At 43.8% G+C, this 25,855-nt stretch overlaps 1 protein-coding gene across 2 annotated transcripts in view; it reads right to left on the bottom strand.

Moving 5' to 3' along the window:
• Positions 1–25,855, bottom strand: part of SF3A1 (splicing factor 3a subunit 1) — a 75,988-nt gene that overhangs the window by 37,098 nt on the left and 13,035 nt on the right. For both annotated transcript variants that reach the window (XM_033955693.1, XM_033955694.1), the window contains exons 4-12: positions 24,502–24,759; positions 22,363–22,437; positions 19,491–19,641; positions 13,832–14,028; positions 12,288–12,405; positions 12,017–12,202; positions 10,518–10,639; positions 9,107–9,349; positions 5,208–5,418 (exon numbers count right to left, since the gene is read on the bottom strand). In XM_033955693.1, the coding sequence (XP_033811584.1) occupies positions 5,208–5,418; positions 9,107–9,349; positions 10,518–10,639; positions 12,017–12,202; positions 12,288–12,405; positions 13,832–14,028; positions 19,491–19,641; positions 22,363–22,437; positions 24,502–24,759 (1,561 nt within the window). The remainder of the gene's footprint in view (positions 1–5,207; positions 5,419–9,106; positions 9,350–10,517; positions 10,640–12,016; positions 12,203–12,287; positions 12,406–13,831; positions 14,029–19,490; positions 19,642–22,362; positions 22,438–24,501; positions 24,760–25,855) is intronic.

The raw sequence follows: 25,855 nt of genomic DNA, 5'->3' as shown, positions 1-25,855 counted from the left end.
ACATGGATCCTTGACTCTGAGACAGCAGAGAAGGAAACACAGGCAGAAGAAGAGGCTCCCTGGCACTGAGCTGAAGCAGCAGGGAGAACCAATGCTGACGCGGCCACCGAGGAGCAATGAGAATCATCGTGGCAGCGGACGATTTGAGATGTACTAACGTTCGCATGATCAGGGGAAAGGGAGGGAACGCATACAGGAACCTCCCTTCCCAATCGAGAAGAAAGGCATCGGCCTCCAGACGGTCCCGGGAGTACATCCGAGAACAATACAGGGGCAGTTTGCGGGTCTCCGGAGAGGCAAACAGATCCACCTGCGGCGTTCCCCAGCGAGCGAAAACCTCGCGCAGAACTCCGGAGTGTAGAGTCCACTCGTGCGGTTGCAGAAGTCGACTGAGTTTGTCCGCCAGACAGTTCAGTTCTCCCTGGATGTAGACCGCCCGAAGGAAGATGTTCCGGGAGACCGCCCACTCCCAAAGGCGAAGAGCCTCCGAGCAGAGGGGCCAAGAACCCGTGCCACCCTGCTTGTTCACATAGTACATCGCCACTTGATTGTCCGTGCGGACGAGGACAACCTGATTCTGCAATATGTGAACGAATGCTCGAAGTGCTAGAAAGATGGCCCGAAGTTCTAGCACGTTGATGTGACACCGACGGTCCTCGGCAGACCACAGGCCCTGCGTGCGAAGACCGTCGAGGTGGGCTCCCCACGCGTACTCCGAGGAGTCTGTGGTCAGAACCTTGCGAAAAGGAGGGGTGAGAAACAGTAAACCCTTGGACAGATTTGAAGAGTCTGTCCACCAACACAGCGATTTCCGCAAAAGCGGAGTCACCGCAACGAGGCGAGACGCCGGATCGTACTCTTGACGCCACTGGGAAGCGAGGGTCCACTGAGGAATCCTCAAGTGCAGCCTTGCAAACGGAGTGACGTGGACCGTCGATGCCATATGACCGAGCAGCATCATCATGCGCTGGGCCGACACCACCGACAGTTGAGAGACCTGACGGCCCATCCGCACCAAGGCTTCCAACCGCTGGGGCGGGAGATAGGAGCGCAGGCGCACCGTGTCCAGCACCGCGCCTATAAATTGAAGAGACTGAGCCGGGCACAACTGTGATTTTGGAAAGTTTATCTCGAACCCGAGGCTCTGCAGGAAGGCAATAGACTGTCGGGTCGCTGAGATAACCCCCTCCCTGGTCGGGGCTTTGATGAGCCAATCGTCCAGGTAAGGGAACACATGAAGCCCACGAGACCTCAGGGCTGCCGCAACCACCACCATGCACTTCGTGAAGACTCGTGGGGACGCGGCCAGGCCGAAGGGCAGGACCCTGTACTGGAGGTGCAGGTCCCCCACCTGGAATCGTAAAAATCTTCGGAAGGCGGGATGCACCGGAACATGGGTGTATGCTTCCTTCAAGTCGAGGGAGCACATCCAGTCCCCTTCCTCCAGGAGAGGATATAAAACCGGGAGAGATAGCATTCGAAACTTCTCCCGGACCAGGAATTTGTTGAGCTTCCTGAGGTCCAGTATGGGGCGCAGGTCCCCGGTCTTTTTTGGGACCAAAAAGTAACGGGAGTAAAACCCCGTACCCCGCTGGTCCTTGGGGACCGGTTCGACCGCCCGAAGCACCAAAAGGGCCCTGGCCTCGGCCAGAAGGGTCGGCAGCTGCGATCGGTTGCAAGAGGCTAGATTCGGGGGATTGTCCGGTGGCGAGGACACAAAGTTGAGCGAGTAGCCCTCGGAGACGGTCCGGAGCACCCAAGCGTCTGAGGTTATCTCGGTCCATGCCATCCGGAAGAACCGAAGACGCCCCCCGATAGGAAGGGGTTCCTGAGATTTCGCGGAGGGGAACCCGCCCCGTCCGCTCAGCCCGTCAAAAGGAAGGCGCGGGTTTAGAAGGACCCTGCGCCGGGGCTTGGGTTTGTCCCCCTCTGCCTCGCTGAGATGGACGCCTCGGAGGTGGCCTCGAAAAAGCCGGAGTCGATTTCTGAGGATATCGACGCGGCGGAGGACGGAAAGGTTTCTGCGGCGGGGGTCTAGGTTTGGGGCGGACCAAGGATGCTAACGAGCGCTCCTGCTCCGACAACCGCTTGGTCGCCGCATCTAAGGACTCGTCAAATAACTCGGACCCCACACAAGGCAAGTCTGCAAGACGTTCCTGCAGGTTTGGGTCCATATCGAGGGTGCGAAGCCAGGCCAGGCGGCGCATGGCCACTGCGAAGGCCGACACCCTCGAAACCAGCTCAAATGCGTCGTACACCGCATGAAATAGGTACAACCGCAATTGAGACAGGTTGGACATAAATTTATCAAATCCTGCTCTTAGGGGGTCCGGTAAGGAGTCTCGGTATTGAGGAAGGTCCTTCACCATGCCACGCAAATAGGAGGAAAAGGTGAAGGCATAATTTAGAACCCTGGTGGCCATCAGGGAATTTGAATAGAGGCAACGGCCAAACTTATCCAGGGTCCGCCCCTCCCTGCCGGGTGGAACCACCGCGGAAACCCGTGAGGGCTGTGATTTCTTTAGGGCAGACTCCACCAGAAGAGACTGGTGGGAGAGCTGCGCCTTTTCGAACCCTTTAGGGGGCACCGTCCTATACTTGGCTTCCATTTTAGAAGGCACCGACGTGACTGTAAGAGGGTTCGACAAATTCTTCAACCAGGTCTGCAGAAGGACTCTGTTGAGGGGGAGCCTAGGCACCTCTCTAGGAGGAGTGGGAAGGTCCTGCTCCTCCAAAAATTCTTTGGAATATTGTGAACCGACCATAAGGTCTAACCCCAGGGCTCGGGCCATGTCCTGAACAAAAGTTGAAAATGAGGACGGCCTGGCCGGGGGAGACGGGGTTCTCGACCTCCCCACCGAGGAGAGGGGAGAGGCCTCATGGGAATAATGAGGATCCCTGACCGACCCCGAGTCCCAGGATCCTCTCTCCAAGGCCCTCGAGGGGGAAGGAGAAGTTTTCCGCCTCGCAGAACCCTTGGGTGAGGACCCCGGGGTCCGGGGGACACTCTCCCACTTCCTCGGCGAGGCGGCACGGGAAGACTTCCCATGAGGTGATCGGAGGAGCCTCGGATTGTCGAGGCGCAACTCCGACACCTGAAGCGCCTCGCCCCCGAGCGGCGAGGAACGACCGTGCCTCCGAGGCGAGCCGCGCGGGCGCTTCGGCTTCCTCGATCGGCGCCCCGTCCGAGGTCGCGTCGAGGGCGAGGCGTCCCGAGAAGACCCCGAGGAAGAGGAGGAAATACGGCGCACTCTGCGCAACTTTTCCTTGGGCCGCACACTCCGCTCAGGCGGCCCCCCCGAGGTCGAGGTCGAGGGCAGGGCCGGGGCCGAGGTTAAGGGGGCCACAATACCCGAGACCGAGGCCACCGAGGCCGGGGCTCCCGAGGTCGAGGGAGCCGAGGCCGGGGCCTCCGAGGGCGAGGGCGCCCCGGCCGAGGCCTGCGAGGTCGAGGCCGCCGGAACCGCAGCTCGCTGCAACACTTCCAAGGCCCCCGACAGCTCCGATGAAATAAGGGCTCGAAGGAGGTCCTGAAAGGCCGGGATCCCCACGAAGGTTGGGAGTTCCGGGTCCGGAGCACACTCCCTGGAGGGCGACCTCGGTCTCGAGTATTCCCTCGGGGTGTGCGAAGTCGAGGTCCGAGGCGGGGCCGGGGTCGACCCACCCGCCTTAGCCGGAGTAGAGGATGGCTTCTTTGCTGAAGGGGATGGAACAGAGGACTTACCCGAAGCCGGCTTTCCTGAGGACGCCTTCGAAGCCGAGGGCCGAGGCGAAGCCGAGGCCCCCGAGGACGCCGAGGCCGAGGTCAAGGCCGGGGCCGAGGCCGAGGCCGACGTCGAGGCCTTAGGCGGCGCGTCCACTGCAAACAATTCCGCCATTCTGGCCTTACGGCGACGGAGGGCTCTGTTTTGAAAAGTAGCGCAGCGATCACACGAAGCTGTCGGATGATCCGGCCCAAGACAAACAATGCACCACCGGTGAGGGTCAGTGATGGAAAGTAACCTCTCACACCGGCTGCACTTTTTGAATCCCGTAACAGGACGGGACATCAACGAAAAAGAAGGCCGGGAACGACCGACGTCCCACGGCCACGGCTGCCGGGAGCCCCCGGAGCCTAACGAAAAGTAAAATTTTTTTTTTTTTTTTTTTTAACGAAAGAAACAAAAGAAAGGAGCACCGCGAATCGATCAAAATACAAAAACAACGAAACGCGGCAGCTAGAAAGGCAATACAACTGGAGCTCAAATCCACAGGGCTTTCTGGCTCCGCGGAAAAAATTGAACTGAGGACCACGAGGTGGGATGCGCCCTCTAGTGGGCGAGAAGGCATGCACATGCGTGGTGCAGTGTGCAAACTTGAAACTTCTAGCAAGTTTGCTTGAAAAGCTGTCCGCGCTGGGGCTCCGTAGATGACGTCACCCACATGTGAGAATATCATGCCTGCTTGTCCTGGGATAACCAAATTTATGGTCACTGACCCATATGTTCTTTTTTTTTTTTTGGTTTTAAGTTTTTTATTCATTTTTCATATAACAACAAGTGTACAATCTAAATTCATACAAATTCATTAAGTGTACACTTGACATTCTTTCATACCTTACTGTAAATATAACATTTCATTATATACTTTTTTACTATAATTTTTAAACAGCATATATAATACTTAATAAGTAATAAGTATGTCAACTATTACTCAATTATAACCCCCCTCCCTCCCCTTACTTTGGGAAATGCATACAATAAAACAAAATATAATGTTAAATTATTTATATTTTATGATGAATAAAATAAACCCACCCACCACCCCCCTTATCAAATATCTTATTATGGGAAAATTATATCATTCATTGCAAAAGTCTATTAATGGTCCCCAAATCTTCTTAAACTTATCTATATACCCTTTTTGTGTTGCAAATGTACGCTCCATTTTATATATACATATGGCATACTGAATTCCACCACAAGTTATCATTTAATCTGTCATAGTTTTTCCAATTGTGTGTTATTTGTTGAACTGCTACTCCAGTTAATATAAATAAAAGTTCTAATCTTAAGAAAAACTATCTCCAGCACAGTATGAAACTGGCCTAAATGGTTTATGTAATTTGTCTATACTGTGTTATAACAATAAGAAAGCAAGAAATGCTAGAAAATTAAGTGGTTGAATCAATTTTTTTTGCAGTTAAAAAAAATAGCTACATTACTCACCAGTTGGAACAATCATGGGAGGTGGGCGGGGTGACATGATAGGTGGGGTATTAGGTGGCATTGGTACAACACTGATGCGTGGTGCATGTAGAATTGGTGGCATGGGAGCAGCTATGACAGAGCCAGGAGGTAAACGAACCACAGAAGCCATTGGAGGCCGGGGTAAGACAGGAACCGCAGGCACCACAGTAGTACGAACAGGTGGTGGCATCTGCAAAGAAAAAGATTCAACACTTAAATGTTGTTTTGCACTTCAGATCAGACAATCTTCCTGTTGGACATGATAAGTTTTCAATGCAGATTTATTTACTTACCCCCCCCCCCTTTTACAAAACCACGAAAGAGGTTTTTAGCGCCAGCGGACCCACTGAATGCTCTGCGCTGCTCCAACAGTCATAGAGCTCTTGCACGGTTTTGTAAATGGGGGGGTATTTATTTTTTAAATTTATATACTATCTAAAAACTAGGCAATTTACACCATCACATACATAATGCTCAAAAGCAAAGCATCAAATAAAAACATACCCTATTTAAATTTGGTTAATGCTGTCTTCTGACCTATAGAGGTAATGCATTCCAGATGTTGGTCCTGTGACAGAAGATAGTGTCGTGTAGTGTCACACACGATTTGTCAAGCAGAAGGGATTGTTAGAAGATTATGTCAAGATTAACGTAGGGTAAAGTATATAGGAATAAGGTTTATGATAGGTTTTTCTTGAATTTAAAGAATGTAGTTAAGTAGGGGGGAAGGGGATAAATTCTGATATAGAGTTTTAACGGAATATTATTTGTGTTTAAAATGCTATAAATTCTGCTACACTTATTGTAAGTATATTAAAAATGAATAAAGAATGGGAACCCCCCCCCAAAAAAAAAAACGTAGGGTGCTTGAAGACAATGCAAATAAAGAGGAGTACAGTGGTACCTTGGATTACGAGCATAATCCATTCTAGGAGCATGCTCGTAATCCAAAATGCTCGTTTATCAAAGTGAGTTTCCCCATAGGAAATAATGGAAACTCGCTTTGATACGTTCCCACCCCCCCCTAACAGGCATCGCTCCCCACGCTCGCAAAGGCCCCCTCGCTCCAACCGGCACCCCCCCCTCGCGCGAACTTCCCAGCGCAGCGATTCACGAAGGCAGCCTTGGGGCTTTTGCTGAGTCGTGGCTGCCTCTGATGATGCAACTTCCTCTTTCCTCAGAGGCAGCGCGACTCAACAAAGGACCCGAGGCTGCCTTCCTGAATCTCTGCGCTGGGAAGTAAGAAGAGCTGCTGGGAGGGGAAAAAGCCACTATCAGAGTCTGGGAAGCTGCTGGGCAAGGGAAAAAAAGGAACATCTGCTACTGGAGAGGGAGAAGGAGAGATGCTCCTGGAGGGGAGGAGGGAAATTAATCTGAAAAGCTGCTGGGCAAGGGAAAAAAGGGACATCTGCTACTGGAGAGGGAGAAGGAGAGATGCTGCTGGGAGGGGAGGAGGGAAAGGAATCTGGGAAGCTGCTGGGCAAGGGAAAAGGGACAGCTGCTACTGGACCTGGAGGGAAGGAAAAGGAGAGATGCTGCTGGGAGGGGAGGAGGGAAAGGAGTCTGGGAAGCTGCTGGGCAAGGGAAAAAAAGGGACAGCTGCTACTGGACCTGGAGGGAAGCTTGTGGGCAAGGGAAAAAAAAGGGACAGCTGCTACTGGAGAGGGAGAAGGAGAGATGCTGCTGGGAGGGGAGGAAGGGAAGAGAGTTACTGCTGGACAGGAGGAGGAGGGAAGGGAGAATGAAAAAAGGAAGGAAACAGCTGGCAGAGAGATTAGAGGAGGGGAAGGGGAGACACAGGCATGAGAAAGTAGAGAGATTTATGATAGGAAGGGGTCAGCAGAAAAATAAGCAGAGAGGGACAACGATGATAGATCTGGTGTAGGAGAGATAAAAATGAAGAGAGCAGTGAAGCTGGAATGAATCATGTAAAAAAGAGAGAGGGGGCACAAGCTGGATGGAAAGGGGAGAGGGGCATAGAAAGAAGACAGATACCATATGGAAGGGAGAGAGGACAGACAGTGGATGGAAGGGGCAGATGATGGATTGAAGAGACAGAGAAGGCGCTGGAAGGAAGAGAGTGAAAAGAAGATTGAAAGCAGAAACCAGAGACGACAAAAGGTAGAAAAAAATAATTTTATTTCTATTTTGTGATTAGAATATATTAGATTTGAAATATATATATCCTGCTAGAGCTGGTGTTAGACATAACTGGGGACTGCAAAGCCCAGGCAGTACTTCTTTAGCTTCCAGCTGGTTTAGGGTGCTCTCTGATCAAGGGGGCAGTTGCCCTAGTTGCATTCCCCTAACACTATTCCTGTCATGTGTGACTGCAGTATTCTGTTAGCATGATATTTCTGTGTAGCATTCTGTAATAATTTGGCTTGTTCAGTTTTCTTGATAGTAGAGGGGATATATGTGAAGGGGAAGGGAGACAGGGGGTTTTGTTGATCCTTGCTCTGTATTATTTGTATTTATAAAATGACAATTGTACAGAATATTGTTTCTTTTTATACTTTAATAAAATACATTCAATATAAAATCAAAACTGAGGCTTGTACGGATGGGATCAGATGATTTGTGGGGACCGAGCTCGCGGAGATGGGGCAGAAACGGGGTTTTAAAATTTTAGTCCTAGATATGGATTTTAAGTGTATCTGAGTAAAAAAATGTTATATATGCTGTTACACTTATTGTATGTTTTTAAGAATGAATAAAGAATTGGGGAAAAAAATGCATTTTATTAAAAAAAAAAAAATGATTGAAATAAAGAAAAAAAAATCAAATTTTTGTTATTTTTATCTACCCTCTTTTTCAGAAATTGGTGTACACTTGTTGATATGTGAAAAAATCAATAAAAAACTTAAAAAAAAAAAAGAAATTGGTGTACACTTTGAGAAGCATCTTTTGGGTTTGGACTTCTACACAATAAAATTGGAACTGTCGCTCATTATCGATTCTGGGGCACCTATAAATCACCAAAGGGCTCTGACAAAGAAAGCAAAAGGCAGGAAAATGGCCTTTAGCCTTCCTGGGTTTCTCTGTAATAAGTCTTGAGCAAAATCGCTCTAAGTTAAGGATCTTAGTATTGGCATGACCTTTCTAACTTGCTACAGTAGAGTCTTGTGGGTATTTTCCAGCGATTCTTTCCATGCAACTATGGATTTAATGGCCTGTGTCTGTGTCTTTCTTCTTTGATGTGACTGATGGAAAAATCTTTTCATTTCCTTTTGCCTTTTTCTCATTTCTTTATTCATTTTATCATCTTACAAGTACACAATATTACATCATTAAAAAAAAAATTTGACACATCACTTGAATTTCTTACTAATGTCATCATAAATACATAAATTAATTCCTCCCCACCCACCCTTCCCTCAAATATTTCAATCAAAAATATCATATAACTATTATAAACTTATTTATTGATTAACCTTTAAATAGAACTTTATACCATCCCCCCTCCCCCTATGTATAAATATACTATCAGTGGAAAATGATGTATAATAATTACAATAATTTTCCAATGGCCCCCATATTTTTTAAAATTGTTATAATCCTTTTTCTCATTTCTATCAGTAGGACGGCTTTTCTTTCTCTCTTATTTTAGTATGTAAACAACTTTTTTGAATTTACTATACCTGAAGCATATAACCCATACATCATATTTGGTGCAAACTACATGAGAAGAAATTCCCAATAAAGCCTAAAAACCCAACAAGTTTAACCTTTTAGAAGGATAATAATGAAACCTTACCTGCCAACTCTGATTCAATTCCTTCCCTCTCAACAACTGGGAACTAATTTACTCACCACTGTACAGGGCTCCTCTTATACTAAATCTCTCAGAGCAGGCAGCACAATAAAAAATGCATTACCGAGGGAGGTCTGGGTACTGGTGTAATCGGTGGAGCTGTGCTGGGTGGATTTGGTGCAGAGGAGGGCGGTGGAGGCTGCGGAACTTCACTGGGCTTGCTAGGCCCAATCTTTTCCTTGCTGTCATCCTCTGGGACTAACCCCTTGGCTTTATGGATGGCTTCAATCTGCTCCTGCAAAGTAATATTGGCCTGGGCAGCCTGCTGTGTGCGGGCCATACTGCCGGAGTGACCATCCCATGTCACCTGTAAAAGAAGGAACAGAAGAAAGAAAGAAAAAAAAAAAAAAGAGTTTAAGTTGAAGAAACGCTCATGACCATCAGGAAGAGGAAAAGAAGCTCCCTCCCAAAGACGCCTATTCGGACCTTGATCAGTTCATCAAAAAGATGCTGTGAGGGGACCGAGTAAGTGTTTAACCAGGTAGAGCAGTGGTTCCCAAACCCTGTCCTGGGGGACCCCCAGCCAGTCGGGTTTTCAAGATATCCCTAATGAATATGCATGAGAGAGATTTGCATATAATGGAAGCAACAGGTATGCAAATCTCTCTCATGCATATTCATTAGGGATATCTTGAAAACCCGACTGGCTGGGGGTCCCCCAGGACAGGGTTTGGGAACCACTAAGGTAGAGGCATGTAGCAGTGTGGAAACAACAGAGCCCGATGAATGAAAGGAGGAAGGACTCCTTAGATCTGAGCTGAACAAGAGTCAACATTTTGGTAGCTCCTTTTACAATAAAAGGCCAATCAGTCAAAGAACAGATTCATTAGCCATTTTAGTTTCTGTACCCCCATTTCTTGCACGTTTGCATCATTTACTTTTGCCTTCTCTCCTTTCAACCACGGCCAGATTTATGAAGTTCTCCTGCATTCCTGCTTTGCCCAAAACTCATTCACTTCATTCTTTTCAACTGCCACCTCTATTCTAAGTTTGCAGGACTCAGTCCTTAATCTCATTGTTGCAAGAGCCGTTTTCTTTTGTACTGATCAACCATACTAAAGAATATTCATCCTAGCAGCAGGTCTAATCAGGGGAGTATAGAATCCATTTTCAAATATGTCTTTCTTATACCTGTTCCTTGGTGCTGTAATAGGCTAAAAACCTCTTTAGAGTCATGCCTTACTCCTCCATTAACTTTCCAAAAGTCACGCTAGGTTAAGTACTGACCTTCACCTCCAATTAACCCCATCCAATTTATAGAAATCCAGGTTACATAGGAACCTGGATGCAGTAGAAATACTTATCACTAAATGCTGACCATCAGCTTAATAAATAATTCTTGTCAATGTGTACAAGATTAGCAGAGGCAGAAGTTATGATCAAAACAATAGAGAAAGACACTGAATCTTCACTTTTTAAAAATCTTGTGCTACCAAGTTCAGAAACAGAATGAGTTATGAAACCAAAACGCGTACCTTTTCTTCAGGTTTCTGGATCTCCTCTTCTCCAATCTTCTTACCAATAGCAGTTTCCTCTACACCAAAAATATCAGTACGGCGTTCAGCCAACTGTTTCAAGCTGCTCTCGATATCCAAACCTGGAAGACCATATCACAAACAGGGGAAAGAGTTTACATGTTAGCTTCATTCAGAAACAAACAGCAAAATCCCAAGCCATATTCTACGGCACACCATCACCTTCCCTCCCCCTCATTCTGCAGAATATATCAACCAAATTAGGTTTGGTGGGGGGGGGGGGGAGCAGAGCAGGATGATTCAGCTATTCCTTCTTAAGTCAATTACATTGGTTCCCGCTAAAGGCTAGGATTATCTTCAAATCTGTATTGTGTGTTTAAAATCTTACATGGATTAGCTCCGCGATATCCCTCATATTGTTTCTTTTTATGAGCTTAAGAACTCGGTGCATTATCACCCCGAACCGAGACAGACAGAGAAACAGCAGCCTAGTGCTCTATCCTGACACTAGTCTGATATTGGCCCCACCCTCCCCGAGTTGCTCTCATTTCATAAAAAATAAATAAAAAAGCAAGGTTAAACTCCAAACAATTCTAATGGAGGGTGAGGGAACAAACTTTGTGAGGACTAGCAGGTATCACCTCAGTGCAGCCATCCCTGACAGGAGTCTGGACCTCCTGCCAACCACTGAGACTCAACTGGGAGACTCCTTTCCCCAGCTGGGCCCAGGAGTTCTCATATCAGATCAGAAATCTGCTGCTTGGAATGCCCACCACCATCATCTGCTAGAGATCGAGAATAATGAAGACCATGTGCCTACATGGTGCTTTTTTATAGGGCACAGTTTACATCTTTATATAAGAATTGCCGCTGCTGGGTCAGACCAGTGGTTCATCGTGCCCAGCAGTCCACTCACGTGGCGGCCCTCTGGTCAAAGACCAGCGCCCTAACTGAAACTAGCACTACCTGTGTACGTTCTGGTTCAGCAGGAACTTATCTAATTTTGTCTTGTATCCCTGGAGGGTGTTTTCCCCTATGACAGACTCCGGAAGAGCGTTCCAGTTTTCTACCACTCTCTGGATGAAGAAGAACTTTCTTATGTTCGTACGGAATCTATCCCTTTTCAATTTTAGAGAGTGCCCTCTCGTTCTCCCTACCTTGGAGAGAGTGAACAATCTGCCCTTATCTACTAAGTCTATTCCCTTCAGTACCTTGAATGTTTCAATCATGTCCCCTCTCAATCTCCTCTGTTTGAGGGAGAAAAGGCCCAGTTTCTCTAATCTTTCACTATACGGCAACTCCTCCAGCCCCTTAACCTCTGTCTCCTTCTGCTGGTTGAGGGACATAACTCATTTATACTGCACTAGTCTTGTGGATGAAAAAGAAATATGTCTGTCATTATTAATTACTAACATCTAGTTAATGAATAGTTTTATAAGGCTGCATGTAACAAATATTTTAGCTCTGAACAATTCAATAGACTGCTGATTAGAAATGACCTGGGGCATAGACCTCATCGTCGCCTTGTCTCTCTCGGATGGAGCGATCTCGTTGCTCAAGCCAGCGGGGATCCAGCAGCCCGATGCGCATGTGTTCTTGCATTTTACTGGCTGGAATCTTCTCCCCAGTGATGGGTGACACAAGGTATTCATCAGGGGCTGGGGCAGATTGCAATGGCTTCGATGCTAGGGGAACAAAGAGCAAAATATTAATGATGCAGCACAAGAGCTGCAACAAATAAACATAGGACAAAATGGAGAGAGATCCTACCTTTGGGATCGTAGTCTTTACAAACAATAACCTGATCTGGTGTAGGAGGAAGAGGGGGTGGAACAGGAGCCTCGGGAGGAAGAGGAGCCTTCTGACCTTCTTCTTCTTCATCTGAACCCTATAGAATAAAATATTTTGGTGTAAGTCAGATTTTCCACTGTCACTTTTAAACTGAATATTGATAAAAACACAAATCAAACCTTTTGGGGAAATGTGAGCGTACTAGGAGAGATTTGGATGTCAGTGTCCACTATTATATTGGGAGGGGGTGGAGGGTTGGGGGGCTGAGTTTAAGTATGCATTTCTCTTGTGTATAAAATATTTTTAAAAATTTCTGGGGCACCAGGCCGCTCAGTAGTATAAATTGATATCTGGATTTTTGAATAAGAAACCAAAAACTGGTCTTCGTGACATTTGGAGCATTGAGATAAAGCAACAGATTACTGTGTCTCAATGGCCAAAAATATGGACTTGGAGGATGAGATGTACGATGTCAGCATCTGTGAGACAAAATTGGTTATTTTTATTGCATAGAGTTTTTTGGACCCCAGTTCGCTTACATAAATTAGATAGTTCCAAGTCTAATAGATTCTGGCATTGTCATCTTGAAGCAGGAATTTTAGATCATTTAGTATACTATTGTCCCTTGATACTGCAATTTTGGAGGTCTATTTGGGACCAAGTAAATAATATATTAGAAAATCCAGTGGCTTTATTTTATGATACAATTTTATTTGGTACTCTTATGAGAGCTAAAAGTCAACTATCTGCGAGTAATAACAAGCTTCTATTAGTAATGACAGAGGTTGCCATGAAGCTATTTTGAGAAACTGGGATAGGTTAAGTCATTCATGTTTTACTTATAAAAAGGAAAGTTGTTTGGCCATACAACAGGGACGATTTAAGAATTTTATGGATGTTTGGGAGCCATTGGCTAAATATTGTAAAGAGGAATAATTTTACATTTTGTGGACATGTAAACATACACATCCGGGGGGCAGTGTGGGGGGGGGGAATGGGTATGGAAATGGTAATGATATAGGAATTTATGAATAGTTTCATGAAGATTTTAATATATTTGTATTGGGTGGGAGGGAGCGGATAAAATAGAGCATTAATGTTATACATTTGTAGTGCTTGGTTTGTAATACCCATATTTGTGATTCATTTGTTGCACAATTGTAGCTTGAAAAATCAATAAAGATTTATTAAAAAAAAAAATTAAATTGTATTGTCTACAGCAGGGCTTCCCAAGTCGGGTCCTCAAGATCTACAATGAATATGCATGAGAGAGATTTGCCTGCACTGCCTTCTTGGTATGCAAATCTTTCTCATGCATGTTCATTGTGGATATCCAGAAAACCTGGCCTGCCGGACTTGGGCAGCCCTGGTCTACAGTATGATCAATTTGTAGTAAAACAATAGAAAATTAAGGAAGTGTTCTCAAAAGACACTGATCTGGTTTAATTTGCTATCTAATACAGCTGCTAATTTTCTCTACCAACAGTTATTCAGTCTGTTCCCTTCCTGTCGGCTCTCCATACCTCATCCATATCTTGAACTTGAGTGTCTTGGTCCATTTGTGATGATGCCTCCTCTGTCTTATCCTCTTTTTCTTCCTCTTCTTCATCTGACTCGACCTCCATCTCCACTTCCTCACTTTCCCCAAATTTCTCATAACGTTCCTGGATCAGGATGCGGGCCCCTAGTTCCTCTGGTGTGGTAGGAGGAGGGAAGTTCCCTGTAACAAGTGGAGGGAAGGTTCTTAGATAAGAAAACCCAAAGCCAACTCATCTGCCAGAGCCAACACTCAGAACTAAATTTCACCCCAGGACAAAATTAAGGCTATTATCTAGCAATTCCTGGTCTTGCAAATCCAGAAGCGCCATTTTATGATCATACATTGAGAATCTTTTAAAACCTAAGAGAAGGTAGTAAAACACAATTGCTCAGAAAGACGAATAAATGAAGACTGAGTGGTAATGGACAGGATGACTGGCTCAAGGGTTGGTGGGGAATCCAGAGTGTATTTTTGAAAGTTAAAATTCCAGTAGTTACACATGACAATGGCACCATCGGTGACAATGTCATCAAATGCATAGCTGTTCAGATCCTAGCTGTCCAAGTAGATCAAAAAGGGGACTTGGGAGCCAGCATTACTTCCAGGTAGGGTACCATACTGATCTTGAAACCAATACCACAAACCAGGACAGTGAATCCAGCAACATGCAAGGTATATTCCTCCACAGGTATTAAATCACTGAAGAAAGCAGTTACTTACCTGTAGCAAGTATTATCCAAAAGCAGCAGGCGGATATTATCACATGTGGGTGACATCATTCATGGAACCTGGCACGGACAGTGCAAAAGTGTACTGTCACTTTAAAAGTCTTGAGACTGCCTGTACTGCACATGCGTCAATGCCTTCCTGCCCGATGTCTGCTCATGGGACCTTCAGTTCAGTAACAAAGCTAAGAAGGTAACTAGGGGAGGTGGGAAGGTTGCGAGAATATCTGCCTGCTGTCCTTGGATAACAACTGCTACAGGTAAGTAACTGTGCTTTATCTGAGGATAAGCAGACAGCTTATTCTCACATGTGGGACTCCCTAGTTGCCAGGATCACACCTCTGAGAAAAGGGTTATTGATAGCTACGATGAGCCTGGCAAAACCAAATGGGTTGGAGGAAAGTTGGCATCTAAGTGGAGAATAAATCTCCTTCATGATTGCTCAGAAACAGGCCCTTTCCCAATCTCCGTAGTCAACACCTCCTACCATTCCTCCCGCCCAATACCCAAAATAAAACAATCCCTAAAAAACTTACAACATACTGAGCCCCCACCTCCTTTGGAACAATCCATATTCTCTGGAGCATATCTGAACATTCGCTCGGTCAGAAATAAAGCCCAACTAATCAAAGACTGGCTGGAAGAAACCCACCTAGATATCTTACTTCTAACCAAAACATGGTTAATATCCGATCAGGATGCAATCATTGGGGAAATACTACCACCAGATTACAAAATCATCCCCCTATCAAGAAACTCAAAAAGAGGGGGTGGCCTAGCTATAATTTTCCAAGACCATTTTGAGTTCCAAGTTCTAGACTCTAAAGTAACCAACGACCTGGAAATTTTCACATGCAAAATATCCAAAATGGACTGTAAAGACAACCTGATCACTTCAATATTTTATATGCCCCCTAACAAATGGAATCTAGCAAAAGGGAATTATAATAATTTTAAAAAGATCTGGGGGCCATTGACAAATTATTGTAATGATTAGACATCATTTTCCACTGGCAGTATATTTATACATAGAGGGGAGGGGAGATGGTATAAAGTTCTAGCTTCACCGTTTTCTTCTATGAGCCGTTAAACTTTAAAATTAACTGTGCTGAAACACAAGTTTATACTATTGACACCTTAAATAAGTTATATAATTTAACTCATTTCCTGAAAAAATATAACAAAATAAGGGTATTTATAAATTCATAGGTTCTTCCAGTTGTTGCAGAAATTCTTGCAGATCTCCCGGTTCCTTGAAATTAGATGTTTTATTTCTGTAGGTCACCCTCATAATCGCCAGGTAGATCAAACCATATTTTGCTCCGATGCTTCTCAGCTGCGGTCTTAAGTCAAGAAAACTCTTCCTCTTAGCTGCAGTGGCCGGCGCAAAGTCTGGCACAACGTGGATATTAGAGTCCTGGAATTTTAGATTTTTATTCTCTTTAGCAAGGCGACATAACTCAATTACTTGCTGGTGCCTTAAGAGTTTAAAGATTACTGGACACGGCCCCTTTTGATTGTCAATCCTCTTTGAAGGTATCCTATGGGCTCTTTCAATTTCTAGAGGATACTTCGTTTTAATTGGTAGGATTTTAGGGAGGAGGTTTTCTAAGAAGGAAGTCATATTGTTTTTCTCTGCCCCTTCTGGAAGCCCTAACAATCTCAAGTTGCTCCTTCTCTCCCTATTACAACAATCCTCCAGCATCTGAGTAAGTACCTCAATCTTCTTATGATCAGGCTTCATTTGAATTACCTCTGTTTCAACTGTCACCATTCTATGTTCCAGGTTCACCATTTTGTTTTCAGCTATCTCTTCTTTCACTTCCTGTTTCTTCTTAGAGTTATCCGATACAATTTCTCTGATTGCATGCAGCTCAAGAAGGATTTCATTATTATCCAGGTTATTCTTCGATGTTTGGTTTTTCGAGGGGGTCGCTGGCTCGGGTTTCGCTCGTTTAGCACTTCCCGTTGCAATAAAAGCTGAATCAGCCTTAATTTGCTTGCCGGACGCCATAGGTTAACAAATCCTCCTTTTTAGTCGGATTAAAATCAATTTTTGTAACCTATTAATCTTTAAGAAGATCTATCGGGACGGAGCTCACCGTTTACCCAACTGTGCTCATGCGCTTCCAAGCCACGCCCCCGTAATATTGTGTTCTTGATGTAAGATGGAAAAATGAATAAAGAATTTGGAAAAAAAAAACGTAGATTGTTGGCCAAGCAGTTTTAATAATAATATAACTTTATTTTTGTATACCGCAGTACCATAACAGTTCAAAGCAGTTAACAGAGTAAGAGACTGTACATATACATAAATGTTACAAACAAGACAATCAGTTTAACTTAGCAAATTGGGAGTAGTCAGGAGATCCGGAGGCATATCGGATATACAAGGCAGGTTGACAAGGCTGGGAGGGAGTCAGAAAAATTTATCAAATAGATAGGTTTTGATTGATTTCCTGAAAGTTTGGTAGGAGGGTGAGTTAGAAATGAAGAGTGGTAAGACATTTATTCCATTTGCCTGCTTGGAATGCCAGAGATCTGTCAAGGAATCTCTTGTAGACACAGCCTTTTAGGGACGAGAAGGCAAACAGGTGGGCATTACGTGTGCGGGTGGGGCCTGAACGTTCAAAGTGATCAGACAGATAGATTGGAGATGAGCCTATTAAGGTTTTGAAGCAGAGGCAAGCAAATTTGAAGATGATTCTTGCCTCCATCGGCAGCCAGTGCAGTTTTTTGTAGTAAGGGCTTACATGATCTGATTTTTTGAGATCGTAAATGAGGCGAACGGCGGCATTCTGAACGATTCTTAGGCGTTTGATGGTTTTCTTAAAGGATCCCAGGTATATGATATTACAGTAGTCAAGGATGCTTAAGATTAGAGATTGGACCAGAAGTCGGAAGGAGAGGAAGTCGAAATAGTGTTTGATGGTGCGAAGTTTCCAGAGAGTACCAAAACATTTTTTTAACCTGAGCATTAGTATGGACTTCGAAAGTCAGGCATCAGTCCAGGATGACTCCAAGGATTTTGATAGTGGGGTCAATTGGGTAGTCAAACCTATTTAATTTCAAGGAGGTGTTTGTTATCTTGTTGGTGGGACTCGCCAGGAAAATTTTGTTTTTTTCTGGGTTCAGTTTTAATTTTCAGGTTATAAAATAAACTGGAATAAATCAGAAGTTCTTCCTCTAAATGTACATTGCACAAAAGGTTTATTTGATTCATTTCCCTTTTTATGGAGAGAGGAAGGAATAAAATATTTAGGAATATGGATAAAAAACACACTAGAAGAAACAATGAAAGTGAATGAAAAATTTTTATTACAGAAGGTAACAGAATTGTGTGAGCAATGGAATCCTTTACATCTGTCTTGGTGGTGGAGTCCAAACTATTAAGATGATGATTTTGCCTGTGGTTTGTTACCAAATGGGTATGATACCAGTTTTTTTCAGGGGTCTTTTTATAAAAAATTAAATAGTATTCTTACAAAATTTGTTTGGCTGGGTAAAATTGCTAGAATTGCCTTAGTATCTTTACAAAAGCCAATTGCAGAGGGAGCAGTAAATTTTCCCAATTTCTATAGGTATCATCAAGCCTATATTATGCACCAGGGTATGTATTGGGTCCTCCCAGAGCTCATGGAAAAGCTCCCAAACTGTTTGGGGTTGGAACGGCAGCTCCTGCCATGTTCTTAGTATCAAAATGCCTAGTGTATAAAGAAAACAGAATATTAATAGATACATGGAAAACTTTACGATATGTCAATAATTTAACACCTATTCCAATTCAAAAATCTACAAATCAAACTATATGGCTGAACTCCAAGATTCAAATTGGCGGGTTTAAGATTGTCTGGAAGTATTGAATAAAAGCAGGTATACGCACGTTAGATGATGTTATATCTAATGGTGTGGAATAGATTGTCGATGCTGGAGTTGCTGGATGTTGAGCATTGGCATCAGTCTCCAGCCATTCTCAATGCAGATGAAGTTGACCAGAAAAGTTTTTCGTACTGTAAGTTCCTGGCTTTAAGCAACCTCTTCTGCAGTTTTAGGCAGAGCGGGCAGAACCTAGGCACTGGACACACCAATTATGCATGTCTGTACCTGAAATGTCCTTGTGCATCACTAGAAGCCTTTGACATTAAAGAAAAACACACCAATGCAAGGTCAAAGGACTCAATCTTCCGGGGAGGTCGAGTAAATGGTAAGCCGAAAATAGATTGATGCTCCAAGCCTGAAAACAGGCTGGAAAGGTTAGAAAGGCTTAAAACAAAAAGTCAGTAGAAAAATCAAAAATTTTTACACTGGAAAAAAAGTAATAAAATAGAAAAATAAGGGTAAAAAACAACAGGAAAGCACAAAAAAGTAGACCTTTGATGCACTTAAAGAACTCTAGAGAACAACTTCTCAGTTCTGCAGAAAACTGAGAACTGAAGGTCCTGCTACCAACATCAGGCGGGAAGGCACCGATGCATGCGTTGTGTGAGCAGTCTCGAGACTTTTAAAGTGACAGTACACTTTTGCACTGTCCGTGCTGGGCTCCATGGATGGCATGTTGCCTGCTTGTCCTCGGATAATGCAGAAAACCTTACAAACAGATGACTGAACTCTCCATCAGGATACTCTTTTCCACTTCTTGCGAGCATTGAGACTCTATACTCTTTATTTGGATTAACATTGTTGTATCCATGCCCAAGAGGTGTACACTGTTGTGTTAACAATAGGAATTTTACCAGCAGACTGGTAAACTGTTCCAACAGAAATCTGGATACCTCTGGGTAAAGCCACTGTGTGTTTGTAGGCACTTGATTTGTTTAGCCTGCCACAGCTTCCTAGAAGCAGCCCCAGCAGAACTGATCAATATTCAACCCCTGCCCCTTTCTCATCTTACTTCACAAGAATAGTTCCTCCTCTTACCTTGTTCAGTGGGCTGGAAATCCACCGTTTCCACCACAACAAAGTCATGCCAATCAATCTGGGCATAAGCAACTCTTTCCTTTTCTTTCTCCTCCTCTTCTTTCTTCCTCTCACGCTCCTGAAATTTTGCCCATTCTACTCTGTATCGCACCTTAAGAGCCATAAAAAAATTGTCAAACAGAAGTATGCCACATTAATCCAAAATGTACACTGCAATGCATCGCCAGAAAATCTTTTCAAACGTTATCTAATACAGTAGCATAACACATTAGTCTGAGACACCTTGTATGGCTCCAGAACAGTGGAGTCAGCAGTAGCTCGGCAGTTACTTCACTGCATTTACAAACAAGGAGAGGACAAATATCACATACAGGACATTAATCTAGAAGGCTGATACAAGTATTTAAAAATTTCTACACCGTCTAAACCTAGGCAGTTTCCAAAAAACATACACAATATAAGGACAGTATATCCTACAACTAAAATCAGGCTGTCTTAACATTTGCACTTCTGTCAAATTGACAGTCCTACTACATCAGGGGTGTCAAACACCCTCCTCGAGGGCTGCAATCCAGTCAGTTTTCAGGATTCCCCCAATGAATATGCATGAGATCTATTTGCATGCACTGCTTTCATTGTATGCTAATAAATCTCATGCATATTCATTGGGGAAATCCTGAAAACCCAACTGGATTGCGGCCCTCGAGGAGGGACTTTGACACCCCTGAACTACATAAATGCATCAACAAATAACTGTGTCTTCAATAGTCTTTTAAAGCAAGCACGTTCTACACAAAGGCATAATTGACCTGGCAAGGCATTCCATAGCTATTGACAACATAAAGCAGTGTTCTTCAACCGCCGGTCTATGGACCGGTGCCGGTCCGCAGAAATTTCCTGCCGATCCACAGGGTCGGCACGTGCATCGGGCCTGAGACAGTGTTCTTCAGCCGCAGGTCCGCAGTGCGATCGATGCAGCATTATCTTCGGCTTTTACGTCGCAACATCAGAGGGAAGGCTTCCAGATGAGGCGCAGGACACGCGAGAAGCCATTGCCCGCGTCTTTGTAAACTGCGCCAGTGAGGAAGAGGGAGCCGACCCAAAGATAACACCGGGGCAGCATAAAATGGCCAAGCGGGAGCAGGCCAAAAAGTAAGGCACAGCGCGGAGGAGGGAGACAACAAAACTAGGGGGAATGATTTTAGTTTTAAATTTAGTGATTGCATTGTGTCAATTTTGAGCCTTTACATCTGCTGTCTGTATTTTGCACAGGAAGAAATACATTTGTTTCTATTTTTCTGGGGTCGTAGTGCATGCAGAGTCTTGAATCTTAGGGTTTGTTTGTATATACTAGCACTTTTAGTTTTTGGTCCCATATTTGCATGGGATTATCTGTTTTCTGGTAAGAATGAATGTTGAGAAGCATACAGTGTGCTTTGTGTAGTTTAATTTTGTGGTTAACCATTACGTGTTGTTAATAAGATTATATTGTGTGTGCAAATATGAAAAAAGAATGGAAAAAATGGTGTTACAATTAGTACTATTAAAGGGGTGGGGTCTGGGGTGGAGATGGGCGGGGTCTGGCCCACGACTTAGCCCAGTGTTCTTCAACCACCGGTCCGCGGACCGATGCCAGTCCACAAAATAATTCTTTTATTTCCGCCAGTCCATAGGTGTCAAAAGATTGAAGAACACTGACATAGAGGATCTAGTATCTGCATAGTATCTCACTATCCACTCCCAACCTCATCCCATTTTCTGATCTCAAAGCTCTCCCTGGTCAATAAATCTTAAACATCTCCTGAAAACATACTAGCGCAACATAGTACAAAACTTGGTGAACTTTTGTTACTACTTTATATTCCACCCTTGTGGATTAACGGTAACAGCAGTTAGCATATCTGGATGTACAAAAAGGCTTGGACAAGTTTCTGGAGGAAAAATCCATAATTTGCTTTTAAAGATAAACATGGGGAAAGTCACAGCATATCCCTGCGACCGGTAACATGCAATCTTGCTACTATTTGAGATTCTGCCAGGTATTTATGACCTGGATTGGCCACTGATGGAGGCAGGATACTACAACTACTACTATTAATTATTTCTACAGCGCTACCAAACGTACGCAGTGCTGTACAGAGTCACAAAGAGAAAGAGCTTGAAAGAGCTTACAATCTAAACAGGCAAGACAGACAAACAGGATGTCATGGATACAGTTAAGGGGAATGGTTAATCTGCTGGCTGGGTTGGAGGGCAGAGGGGAGTACAGCACAATTAAGCCATTGTGACATCACTGATGAGGTTGGCTCTTATTGGTGGAATGAGGCATTATGACATCACAAGCTCAGCTCTGCTTCCCAAAGACTGAAACTCTTCTCACTTCTGCTTCACAAAGAGAAAGAGCTTACAATCTATGGATACAGTTAAGAGGAACGGTTAATCAGCTGGCTGGGTTGAAGGGCAAAGGAGAAGGGTTAAGGATTGAAATCTATATAAAAAAGTCTGCTTTTAAACAAGGGATACTGGGCTAGATGGACCAATCAGTATGACCTGGATTGGCAAATTCTTTTAAGTTCACATAGACTTAGTGAGTAAGCACTGCAAGTTCTTAAGAGACAAATCAACAAACATCAGTTATTCTAAGGAATGAAACTGTACTGTAATGTTCTAAACAACTCCAAAAGGCAATCCATACTCTGCTGGATTTTTTAGGATGATAAAATGTTCCGAGACAAAACTGCCCTCAAGCTTCAGGAAAATTTTTCATATTACTCTAAAGGAGGGATTCACAGTTGCATTGAGTATTAAAGCTCATGAACCTTGTTGCAAAATAGAGAAGCCCCACAAAGCAAAAAAGTAGCCTGTGTATTACCTGATCCAGAACTTCCTTGGGATTTTCTGCTTCTTTCTTCAGCTTTATAAGCAAGCCTTTTGGAGGAATCAAAATCTGGAAAACAGGGAAATGTAAGCTTAGGAGGCAACACATCAAAACAAATGGCTCTATAAAGTAAAACACAAAATTGCTCCTGCCCCCTCCAGACATAGTGAAGGAGTTTGCAGGGGGAAGCTCAGGCACCTATAGAGTTGGTACTCATAATTACATACTGAATTCCTGAAGTACATATCTGCCAGATGCAGAAACCTGCACATACAGCCTGGCTGTAATTGCCTCCTGATAACTTCTCCTTGTATTAATCTCTGACTTACTCAGTGCTTCTGTCTTGATCAAATAAAGACTCTGATCAGCACATTTACACCAACAATCACAAGATTTCACAGACCTCAACCAAAGAAAGATTAAGTTCTAACCTTGATAATCTTATTTCTTGTAGATGTTCTAGTAGTCCTGACGCTAGAGTTTTGCATCTGAACCCGCAAGTTGCTTGCAGAATGATATCACTTATCTTTTAACTCCGCCTCCTTCCAAGAAGGCTTGCTCCTGTCCCCTCAGTTTGTACAAAAGCAGTTAAGAACCACTGTAATGGAATACATCACAGGAAGGAGGGCAACGGGAAGAACTCCCCAACACTATACTTCTGTTCTGCTCTGAAACAAGTATAACATTATCAAAATTATACAAAACTGCGTGCAACCAGCACTAACATTTATGGAGCTTGCAGATACTCACATGTCCTGCTAATACACAGAAATTCACTCGATATCCCATGTTTTTTTCTAGTTTAGCTGAGAGACAGAGCAATTCTTCACAGTCAGACACAGATTGAAAGTGAGAGCAAAGGTAGGCAAAACTTCCTCACAGGGCAAGGTTTCAGGACTACTAGACACATCTATCTATAAGAAAGAAGATTATCGAGGTAAGAACCTAATCTTTCTTTCTAGTGCAATGTGTCTAGTAGACCTGAACGCCAGGGATGTACCACAGTAGACCCCCCGAGTCTAGGGCGGTGTTACTGAGCCTGCCTTTAATACTGAGGACCCAAAAGCAGTGTCCTCCCTGGCTGCCATGTCTGCTCTATAGAACCTGGTAAAGATATGAAGTGTTCTCAATTCTCTATTATCACAGCTCTAAAATATTACTGCATAAATATTTTATAAAACATATAGTGGAGTGCTCAGACCTAATACCTGTGATTCAGTGATGACACCGAACCGAGGATCACAAAGGGACCATCATCACCTCCACTGTCCCTTACCCAACCACTTAAAAAGTCCTCTATATAAGCAAAATCCACTTATCTGAATTGGTTGGGTCATTGGAATCTTCTGCCTCAGTGGTGTCAAAGTGCCGTATGTGAGAGTGACAACTTAAAATGAAGTGTTCCTAATCAAACCATCTCATCATCCCATATCGTACCTCTACAAATCTCCATGGGAGAGACTGCCTGAGCCTCTGCCTATGCTGTAGCCACCCCTCTAGTGGAATGTGCCTTCAACATGATCAGCGACTGCTTACAACAGCCCACATATGCGGAGGAAACGATATAAAGGTATCTCAGAAAACAAACTAGACGACTTCAAATTATACAAAATATGGCGGTTAAAATCATTACAAACTCAAGGAAATATGACCATGTTACACCTCTCCTAAAAAATGTCCACTGGCTCCCTGTGCCTCATAGAATAACATTTCAGTTGGCTCTCTTAACCTTTAAAATCCACAAAACAACCTGCATTTATTTTTCTTTTTTTAATAATCTTTATTCACTTTCAATAAGTGTAAACAGCATAGATTAAACATTTAACACTTTAGACATCACTTAAATTTTTACAAGATTCATACAGATCTTTACCCTCCCCCCAACCTAATTTTTATCCTTAAAGTAACTATAAAATTTGATCAATTTATACCATTGTGCGGCCTGGTGTCCCAGGAAATCCGCCTGAAAGCACAAGAATTCCAAACTATACTGATTATTAATATAACTAATATAAATATAATTAATATAAATATAACTATACTGATGATTTTCTCTTATTATTTTATCCTATTTCTACACCCTCTGTTAAAACTTTTGAAGAGAAGTATATTAAGCTAATAAATAAAACATACCTTAGTGTATTGCTCCACCAGCTTAGTAAAATAGTTAAAAAGGCTGTGTTGTGGCCGCAAAAAGTCAAACTGGTAATTCCTCTGCTCCTTCTGCATCAACTGAGTTAAGAACTGCCGTCCGTTCCGTCCCACAAACTGTGCTGTCAACTTCACCACATCCAGGTCAAAGGCTGAGATGGAGGGAGGATCAGCGACAAACTCAAACTCTGCTGGAGGTTCCTTTGGTATAATGGTTTCTTGGATCACCTGAGCCTGAACCTAGGAAATAATACTGAGATATCAGAAACCTGTCCATAGATGTGAAGGAAACATGCCAATACAAGCCACAGGTTCTGGCAGGTTTACCTTATACAAGTAAATGACACGTTAACAGAATTCAAAACTCAATTAGCCCTGTAGGAAGCCTAGCTTGGTTCTGCATAAAGAAGAAGTCCAAGAGAGATGAGACAGAACAGGATGAATCCATTCTCCTTGAGTTCCAATGCACCTCTATTCTGACATAACCAGATCACAGACCACTGAACATAAAATATATCGCTTAATGACCCAGAAGGTACTTAGGACAGCTGGACAATGAGTTTGATAGGAAAGCAAAGAGCAGAACGAGTGCCTCACTAGCTAAGAGCAAGACCACAGGTTTTAATGGGTGCCTGCACTTTTATGGTTGCAAAGATGCAACGTATCATGGGATGGATACTGTACCACTGAAAAGACCATCGTCCTCTCCTGCAAGTTTAGGGTCTCTAAACAACTTTTCCAGAAGTTAGATGTGAGACCCCATGTGAAATCTTGTAAATCTGTTCTGCCTGTAAGATGCTAAGTGTTAGAAGGGCATAAATTTAAAATAGGTCAGAAACCAAAAACTCCCTATCCTGTACAAAAATTTTTTTTTAATCTTTTATTGAATTTTCAAAGCTGATTAATTTTCAGAAATGATTAAAACTTGACACCCCTTCAAAGGTACAATAGTTGTACAAGGAAGGAGCTAATGTGCTGTATAGCACAGTTACTTACCGTAACAGGTGTTATCCAGGGACAGCAGGCAGATATTCTCTACATGTCGGTGAAGTCACTGACGGAGCCCCCTAGTGGACATTTTCGCAAGCAGACTTGCTCGAAGACCTTCAGGCTTGCGATTGGCACGCGCATGCGCCCTGCCTAGGGCACGCGTCTCCTCAGCATGTCCTCAGTTCAGATAGCAAGCAAAGAAGCCAACCACAGGGAGGTGGGTGGGTTGCGAAAATATCTGCCTGCTGTCCCTGGATAACGGTAACTGTGCTTTATCCCAGGACAAGCAGGCAGCATATTCTCTACATGTGGGAGACCTCCAAGCTAACTAAAAAGGGAATGGAGG

This window comes from Geotrypetes seraphini, chromosome 8 (assembly GCF_902459505.1).
Source record: "Geotrypetes seraphini chromosome 8, aGeoSer1.1, whole genome shotgun sequence".
Lineage (NCBI taxonomy): Eukaryota > Metazoa > Chordata > Amphibia > Gymnophiona > Dermophiidae > Geotrypetes > Geotrypetes seraphini.
This window is presented reverse-complemented; position numbering and strand designations above follow the sequence as displayed.